Source organism: Daucus carota, chromosome 1 (genome assembly GCF_001625215.2).
Source record: "Daucus carota subsp. sativus chromosome 1, DH1 v3.0, whole genome shotgun sequence".
NCBI lineage: Eukaryota > Viridiplantae > Streptophyta > Magnoliopsida > Apiales > Apiaceae > Daucus > Daucus carota.
In genome coordinates this window covers 41912798-41922723 of record NC_030381.2, presented here as the reverse complement: position 1 = coordinate 41922723, position 9926 = coordinate 41912798, and the positions used below count along the sequence as shown (strand labels likewise).

Below are 9926 nucleotides of genomic sequence, written 5' to 3'. Positions count from 1 at the left end.
CTGTTTCCGTGAAGACCCTCAGTTTAGTGCATAATAATTAAAAAGTTGTGATACAATATGAGTATAATACCTTAGCCCATGACCTTCTTCATATGAGACTTACCGAAACATTACTCATTAGCGGTGGTGAAGTCCGGTGGAGGAAACAATTGAAGAAATTAAGAACCAACACTTTTACGAATTGCAAGGATGAAAACGTGGGAGTAGAGAGATTGGTGCAAACCTCTTCTTAAAGTATAACACCATAACACTCAAAACCTCTGTAAATCACGAGACCGAATCTCAACTACTCGAATACGCCATCGCCAATCATTCTTATCAAATGTCATGTCCCCGTGAGATTTAAGGCTCCCAAATCCAAACTTAATTGATTAGACCACGTGCGACGGGGCCGACCTCTCTCTCTTGCCTCGAACCGATAAGTGTTGAACTCTTCGAACATGCGCTGAATTACATAATATTAGCTAATTCTAAACCAATACTAAATAAATTAAATAATAAAGTAAAATAGCGACCCTAATTCAAAAATCCAATCCATCCAATAATAACCAAAAGTCACAAGAATCGAGATCAACGGTTTTCTGGTGGTTGGTTACTCTGTTTTGTTGCCTTGCTAACCCCAATCACAATTCTCAACGCACACTCTCGACCAAATTAATAATACTACTAATTTCTTTCTTGACTCATTTCATTTCACACCCTTCTTATCTCTTACAACTCACTACTCACCGGAATTGAACCTCCGATGGCGATGCCGGTGGTGGACACAGAGTATCTCAAACAAATTGATAAAGCTCGTCGTCAGCTCCGCGGTTTTATCGCTAACAAGAATTGTGCTCCTATCATGCTCCGCCTCGCGTATTCTACTCCTCCCCTCTCCCTATACACATCTTCACAACTTCAATTTCAGTCTACTAGATACTGTGTTTACAATCTTGATGTATTAATTCTTTAAAGTCTCGATTGAATACACTCCAGAAGTGTATTATAAATTAATAATCTCGAAAAAGCAGCTTGTATTAGGTTTAGAGGTTTTTGCTTAATTTCAAGAAATTTATGCGAGACTATTGATTTGTAGAGGTTTTAGTGTGTAGATGATTACTGATCATGTCAATCGGTGTTGATTATTGGGGTGTATTTATGTTTATAGGTGGCATGATGCTGGGACGTATGATAAGAACACCAAAACTGGAGGTCCTAACGGCTCTATCCGGAACGAAGATGAATTCTCTCATGGCTCCAATAACGGCTTGAAAATTGCTTTAGATTTTTGTGGTAATTATTTTTTCAAATTTATTGTTCTTTATATGTAGTTATGTACTATTACGCAGTGTTACTGTTTGGTGTAAACATGACGCACATGAATTTCAGCGTTTTAGGCTACTTGCTAGTGTAGATAGATTTTGGGCTTTAGGCTTTAGGCTATTGGCTAGTCTAGATAAGGAAGAATTGCATACATGTGTGATGGGAACTTCACTTGCGTCATTGTTAATGTGTGAAGAGAATTAAAACCTGCCTTTTAGGGCAGAAATTGAGATGATCTGCTTATAAATGGCTAGAGTTTGACTCAATTATAAATGACTCGAGCTTTAGCTTAGATTTGGGGCTCTATTCTTAAATGAGGCGATTTGAGCATGTTAAACTTTTACTTGGATAAGCTAAATGAAATTTGGACATTACTATATTTAGTCTATTCACCACCATTTCTTAATGTAATTTTCATAATTATTAAAGGAGTATATTCCAACGCAACTACAGTTTTTACCCCATGATCTTCATTCCTCTTTATTTGATATTTAAAAGGCAAATTAACTTGGATACTAAAAGGTTTGTAACCTTTTTTTGAAAGAAAAAAGGTTTGTAACCTAAAATTTTGTGTACGCACATACTTTATTTTAAATGATTTACTCCCCCTATTCATTTTTGTTGTCTATAGACCACATTCAACCTTTTCTCCAATCACATTTATGGCCGATGGCTTGTTTGGGAACTTTGATTTCATGTCAAATTCCGGAGTTGGACAAATGACATGTTTGGATGATGTAGATAATTCAGATTTGATGAATTCTAAATCATTCAAATTCTAGCGTTAATCCGAGAAACTGAAATGACAACTTAGTTAATGTCATTTGAAATCCCTCGTTTGAGATTAATTAATGTTTTCAAAAAAATATTAATAAATTGATAGTTACATGAATTATGATCTGGTTTCCAATTGTGTCCTTATTAATAAGTCATTATAGATGATATAGACGTATTTTAATCATTTTACCTTGTTGACACTTCACCAAACCTTTTTATTTACTTCTAATTCAATCCCCGTGTTGTCATTTCATTTTTATATTTATATTGTTAACTATTAATTAGGTCATTAAAGTAATACAAAATTATTTAACATATACCTATTTAACCAATCTACCATTTCATTTATTATTTTACACCAATTACAACAAATTTTATATATGTGCTTACATATTAATTGTAAAATCTAATACACTAAAAACCTGGGGATTAGCTTATATCTTTTACAATTTCTGAATGAAGGTAGTTGGTGATGTAGCTTTGTATACACAAGAGCTTGTGGTGGCTTGTTATAGTGTTCCTTCTTGTGGATAATGTTGATAGTTGTTGTGGTGTCTTTTGTTGATGACGAGCAGCTAGTTGCATGAGTTGTGGTAGATGATTGGGATGGAGATATTGATTAAGCACGCTCAAATTACAGTATAACTCCTCGCAGTTGTTTAAGTTTTGATGGACGTTTTTATGTATGCTGTTAGTCACTTGTACGGCAGGTGTTTTAGTTTATTTGGCTTCTTCTTCTTTTTTTCTTTTTTTTTTTGTAATTAGGTACTCCTGCTGGAATCTTGTAAAAGGTGCTGGCCGTAACCAGTTTTAAGTTTTCAAGCCTATAAAAAATGTGTAATAAATTTCATAATATCATGTTGAAATTACTGAATGGGATAAAAATTAAGTATCCTAATCAATGTGAAATCTGGGGTGTTAAACTTTTGTTTCCAATTCAATCTGCACCCTACCATTGTATTCATTGTGAGAAAGTTTGAGCTATAAAATTTCTTTTCCTTCCACAATCCACGTTAACTAGAAGTACTTACTTAAAATGTTAGAATTACTGTATTCTGCATCTAATGTTTTCCCCTTTCTATTACCTACCTCATTCCTTCCATGTCCCTTTAATCCTATTCCAATCGTCTTCGTCTTTGCCTGGACTCAACCTCATATTAAATATTCTGATTGTTGCTTTCTCCCTATTTGCAGAAGAAATAAAGTTTAGGCATCCAAAGCTTACGTATGCAGACTTGTACCAGGTGATTTTTGCATTGAAGAAATTTATAGTAATTCTAGATCTTGCTTTCCCGCAATTGAATGTTGCCTGTCTGATTGTATACTATCTCTTTATATAAATATGGTAATAAACAAATTATGCGCCAAAACGGTTTTGAGCTGGTTTTGTTACAACCAGAATTATATTGTAACCTGCACATGTTCAATCGATATTTGCATTCATTAATTTCACAACTCAATTGACAATCTCAGGAAATCACTGTTCACCAATATTATTTTTTGATAAGTAACATGCATTTCGAGTTTTACTACTTGCTAGTATATGCTCTAGACAAATTTGTACTTAAGCTAGGTGTATGAGCAAGATTTTTGGTGATTAACTTTCATAAGCTAGGTTGAGGAGCTTGTGCTATATTCCTCAACTGAAAGCCTGGTGCCTCATCTTGATGAAACCATAGTAAGATAACAAATGGCTCTTAATACTTTTTAAAAGGTACATGTGTAGAAGACTTTTAATTCTATTTTTAAGAACAAAGACTTTATGCTGAGCTTTTGTTTGATATGTCAAGAACAAAAAGGGCCCTAGTTTTTTTTTATGTCTAGGCTCCTCTACTGGTAAGAAGTTTTCCAATTTCAGATAAAGACAATTTTGTCCAAGGTGCAAATGATTGACCAATTTGTTGAGAGGAGACAAGGCGAGTCACTGTCTCAACTCAATTGTCAGGGCATGGCTATTGCCTTTTCTGCTTACACTTTATCTAGGGAGATGGTGAGGCTGTGCCTTTATGAATTTTAGTCTAGTAATTACTAAAAAAATTAAAGGGCAAAAGCATAAAATGTCAGCAGGCAAACAGCTATACCCGCGACGTGTATATAAGTCAAGAGTTAAAAAAAAATAGGACTAAGTTACAAAAATAAAGGTCAAATATAGTAACTTTATCTCATAAATATAAATTACCAATTTGATTAGTTTTGTCGTCTTTTGAAAATAAAGTATTCATTTAGTATATACATGATATGACAGTATATTTGTAATTCCTATTATAAATATAAATCTTGTTGGAACTTCTAAAAATCAGTATTACTATGTTGTTAATGTTTTGTGCAATGCATCAAAACAACCCAAGCAAGGCTATTAATTATGGACGACAGCGTTTAAAGTACAAGGGCAAGGAAGTAATTTCAGCAGCAAATTAATGACGTGGTAGAGAGCAACAGAGATAAGGGGGAGAAATGTTTTGGGAAGGGTTATGTGAAATGTGAGTAGAAAACCCTAGAGGTTAGAGGGACTTAGCTTGGCGACTCGAAGGCCTGGTAGTTTATTCAATACATTCAATACCTCTATTCAATCTGTAATCGCAAGTATTATCTATCAAACACTTTATATTTATATTGGTACTTGTTTGTTCTCTGGAGTTGAGCTTGGTATTTCCAAGGCACGAGCGTCCATCTAATATTCTATAGCATTTTGCTGCTGGTAACTGTTAAGGCGATAATAATTCTTGTTACTGGAGTCATATTGCTGTCATACCATGGTAGTTGTGTTGAATATAATGTTACATGTGTTCTATGCTATACACGTCTTCATGTATTTTATTGTAACCCTAAGCACATTCTTTTAGTAAGTGTGAGGCGATGGTTCTCATATGATATACATGTCTCTATTATATTATCTTGTTACCCAGAACACGTTTCTTTTAGTAAGAAAGGCCTTGCCTCTTGGCTTTCAATTAATCCTAAATTAGGACTGGATATAAACTTTTTATTTAATTGTCTATTAGGCATCCACAAGTGGATGTCGTTTTCCGGAATAAATCACTGCATGTCTGCTTCACAAGTTCCATTATCTGCTAGTTCCGTGAGCAGAATTGAGCGCAATAGTGATAATGCAGATTTAGTATGAAGGATAATTTTACCTATTGTTGCTTGATAAACTTGGCGAGAGAAATAAGCTTTTCTGCCTTTTAATGGCTTTTCATGCAAATAGATGTATATTTATTAATTCATACCTACTGAATGGACTACACTCTAGTGGTGTATTTATGTAGTTCTGCTCATGCTTTTCAGTAGAATATTAGTACGGTGTTCTTGAATTTTCTTATCCTTCCTTTTCTCTTGATGCCTTGCTACTAGAAAACATATTTACCACTTGGTTTTACTCAACATTTCAGCGTATCTATATAAGAAAAGTTAACCAGTGAAATTTTTGCTTATAGCTTGCAGGAGTTGTTGCAGTTGAGGTAACTGGTGGCCCGACCATTGATTTTGTTCCTGGTAGAAAGGTATGTAAAGGTGCTATGTTTCATGTACTTAAAGCAAAATGTCATGCTCATCATGTGTTATATAATCTCTTGTAAGCCTAAACATTTACCTAGTTCATGACTTTCCTATCCTAAGGTATCACAATATACTAATTACTGAGTACTTTCTTCTTCTTTTGTATTTTGTTAGGATTCTCTGAGTTCTCCCAAGGAAGGGCGACTTCCAAGTGCCACCAAAGGTCTTTAAATACTATTTCTAATATTGAAATGTTATATGACTGATAATTCTTTAAAAGAAAGCAATTTGTGATTGATATTTCCACCTCTGCTGCACCTCAACCTATTCATTGCATAGTGTCTGAAATCCACTTTTGTTGAACAAGACAAGAAAGTGGTACCCACATGTGAGCTATTCCTAAGCTCTCATTAACGGAATCAAACAGAACCGCAAGAAAGTCTCACTGCGAAATTGAACAAGTAGTTATTTTTCATCTCTCCCATTTAATTATCAATTATTTTAGGCCAAGGGAGTTGTCGCAGTGTCTCTAGTACGACTTTACTTTTGTAAATTATAACCTTATGATGAGGTTATAAACTTATGGACGAATTTAGAAGAACTTTTATAAAAGTCTACTGCTTAGGAATGATATCGGTAGGATATGGTATGAATTTTGTACTATTTTGTGGAGAATCAATTTATATTAATTCATTTCTCCATTTGAACTGAAATTTTCAATTCAAGAATGAAGGTTATATCTCCTTGCTTCTCATTTTATTCTAAAACCTTATCATAGAAAAATTGCTAAATTTAGTTTGCCACCCTGTTTTCTTACATCCCGTTCTCCTCCTTGTAACTGTACATAATTATTTCTCTCTGCCTTCCTATTAAACGCAGCAAACATGTTGAAACAACTAAATTATTGGTGGTGGTATTTTGAACAATATTATCAGCAAAGGACCTTCCTATAAATTAAAGAGTTTAATACAGAACTAGAACAAATCATGTGTTCGTACAAGCTCAAGATATTAAAAAAGCTTTGTTTCATTGTCTATATGTACTTCTATAGATGATCCTTTGAGTTTTGAGAATAGAAGTTTGTACGAGAACTGTAGTTATGGTTATACAATACAATAATATCTTGTGGTAGCTAAATGCCAAGTTTTTCTTTGTATATTATAGGAGCTCCACATCTGAGGGAGGTATTTTACAGGATGGGACTATCAGACAAAGATATCGTGGCTCTATCTGGAGGACACACACTGGTCAGTGCCTATCTACTTCTGGGCCAAACAGAAGGCTCATTCAGATTTCTATATATTTTGGATTTCTTTGACATGCAGATATATATTCGATGTGCTGTATGACAGGGAAGGGCACATGTAGATAGATCTGGTTTTGATGGCCCGTGGACCAAGGAGCCATTGAAGTTTGATAACTCGTACTTTGTGTAAGACTTTGTGATGGTTATATGGCTATGTATTTTTATGTTACTTTATAGGTTAATTTGTCTGTCTAAGCACGGATTTTGCATATTGTTTTCTTGACACCAGGGAGCTGCTTAAAGGTGAATCCGAAGGGCTGTTAAAACTTCCAACAGATTTGGCGTTACTGGAGGATCCTGAATTCCGTCATTATGTTGAGCTGTACGCAAAGGTACCATCCCACTTTTTTCAAACTATAACCTCTATGTGGCAACATCATTAATTTTTATTAATAGCTACCTCAATTCCTCCTTAAAATTGTTGGCCTGCTTTCTTTTATATTGGGGGCATGCCCATTCTTAAAGGCTCAAGGAAATTTTAATATTTTCTGTTTTGATGTTCAGTTGAACATATAGCATTCATATTGGGTGCATATATGTTATTTGTGGCGGCCTCATGTTTTTTAAAATAATTGCCAAGAGTGCATACAGAACCCAATATTGGGTGTCTGGGTACTGCATGTTTTTTTGACATTTAATATAAGTATGTTGTACTTATATGCTATTAGATTGTAGGATTTTAAATATGTGGACCAGATACGGTTATAATTTAAAACTATTTTTTTTCATATGGGCCTTACAATTAAGGTATTATCGGCCGAAATTACGTACTACGACTGACTACAGTCTATCTCTTGCTTGATTATAATTGTCCAGGACCCTAATCGTAAAAGTTTGTACCCTTGTGTTTCATCCACTTTTTCATTTTTCATCCTACACATCTTTTTCATTATATCTTATTATGTAGTCTTTGGTTTTGTTTATCTTGAGGGAATGTTATGGTAGGGAATTAAAATAATCCACTAATTATGGACATGTATGCAGAAGTAATCATTCTTTCCTTTATTATCATGCCACTCTATTATTTATACAGATACCATTCTTCCACCATTCTATATCCAATCTTGTTTCCTTAGTTTGAGTTTCTGTGGATTCATACTCTATATTCCATTCCGGAACCTTCCCCTTGAAGAGTTTTTAAAATTATTCTTTGGTTTTAGGGGTTGTTTTTTTTTTGGGGGGGGCGAGGGGGGGGGGGGGTTAAGTTTGGTGTAGGTAAGGAATCATAATGTTGCACTCGTCTTGGTACAGTTCTAATGTGCATGGCATTCTTCACTCTAACAACAATTCCTCTAACTTTGTTGTGTCCAAAAATATGAAATGGATGTGATATATATATTTCTTCACTATTTATATAGAATTGAAACCAGGGGCGTAACCAGAAATTCAAGTCAGTGGGGTCAAAATTTGAAACTTTTCGATAAATTTGAAATATATATAGTATATAAATTTTATTTTAGTGGGGTCAAAATGTTGACTCTATGCATAATTTTGACGAAAATATGCGTAGAGTGAGGTCAATTGACCCCACTCACTATATGCTGGCTAGTGGCTACGCCCCTTATTGAAACACTTGACCACAAATCATTACTAATTGCAAGAAATGGATGGATTCGAATAGAGGAACTAGATAATCATCTCAATAACAATTCTCTCTTGCAACTTTAATGATAAATAATATAGAATGTAGGTTTGAAGTCCTGTTTTTATATTCTTAGAGTCTTTGACATGTAAAAGAAAATCTACTTGCAACTTTAATGATAAATAACATAGAATGTATTTTTGAAGTACTGATTTCATATTCTCAGATATGTAAAAGAAAATTAATTTTATTTCTGATTTTAGCACGATTCCAACTCCTTTCCTCTCAACTTTGAATCTGTATACGATTTTATGAAGAGAAAATTTGTGACCACTGGATGATTTTTAATCTGGTTTAGTGTTGTACCCTTTGGTTTTTTGCAACTTGTTATAAACTGTATATACATTTGGAAGCGAGTTAAGTCTGTTAACATGTTTTGCAAAACTAGGTCGCAACTTTTGCAATCCTCCTATGTATCCCTATTCTTGTTCGAATTATATTCTATTATGCTGCTTCGGTCTTGGCTCTTGTCTTTATATATCAAATAGTGTATCCTAGAAGATTGCTTATAGTCAGCTTGATGCAGGATGAAGATGCTTTCTTTAAAGATTATGCGTTATCACACAAGAAACTTTCTGAACTTGGGTTTACCCCATCTTCTGGTTCCAAGGCTTCAGCGAAGGATGGTGCTGTATTGGCCCAGAGCGCAGTTGGAGTGGTTGTTGCTGCTGCAGTGGTTATACTCAGTTACCTGTATGAAGTCCGTAAATTGAAATAAAAAATATACCTGTGAACTTATAATTAAACTCACATTGACTATACTTTTCAATTTCACACAAATAAGATGTGATGAAGGCTTCTATGTATGTTACACCAGCTATATTAACTGCAAGTTTAAATCTATAAATTCTTGTGGTTGCTTGTATCTTTACCGCTGGAAAGCTCCTTTGCATATTTGGCATCTTCGGCCAAACTAGATTTGATCATTTTCTTGTTCTGGGTTGTCTTAAGTTTTTCTATTTTTTTTCTGTAAGTATGCATATAAACCAAATTTGCTCAGGAAAAATGCTTTTGATAAAAAAATTCAAGTACTCTACCTGCTCAGGTTCATGGATACTCTCCAATGTAGTGTTTTTGTTTTGGTGCTACTGGTCTATTAGCGGATAAAATTAGCAGAGGCCAAAATTTATGGTATGTATTAGCAATTTACATACAGTGTAGCAAGGAATTTTTGCCAGTGCATTATGTTTTTTTTTATGTAACCATAACAATGGGGAAGAGGGAGGGAGGAATGTCTGGTATGAGCCAGAACATGATTTGATTACGAGCTGATCATCGACAATTGAGAATGATTTTTAATCCGAAAATCCAAATCTGATCCCTCGTTTATTAAAATTAATTCCTCATGACATGAATTTATTTTTACCAAAATAATTGAACAAGTCTTAGAGCGCAAAA

General features: G+C 34.3%; 1 protein-coding gene across 1 annotated transcript; it reads left to right on the top strand.

Annotated features, from left to right (window-relative positions):
• Positions 1-531: 531 nt before the first annotated feature.
• LOC108205033 (L-ascorbate peroxidase 3) lies at positions 532-9393 on the top strand. The gene is made up of 9 exons (XM_017374784.2): positions 532-858; positions 1151-1275; positions 3277-3326; positions 5520-5585; positions 5755-5803; positions 6745-6827; positions 6933-7012; positions 7116-7218; positions 9055-9393. Exons 1-9 carry the CDS (start codon positions 746-748, stop codon positions 9244-9246), a joined length of 861 nt encoding a protein of 286 aa, XP_017230273.1. The 5' UTR covers positions 532-745; the 3' UTR covers positions 9247-9393.
• Positions 9394-9926: the final 533 nt, after the last annotated feature.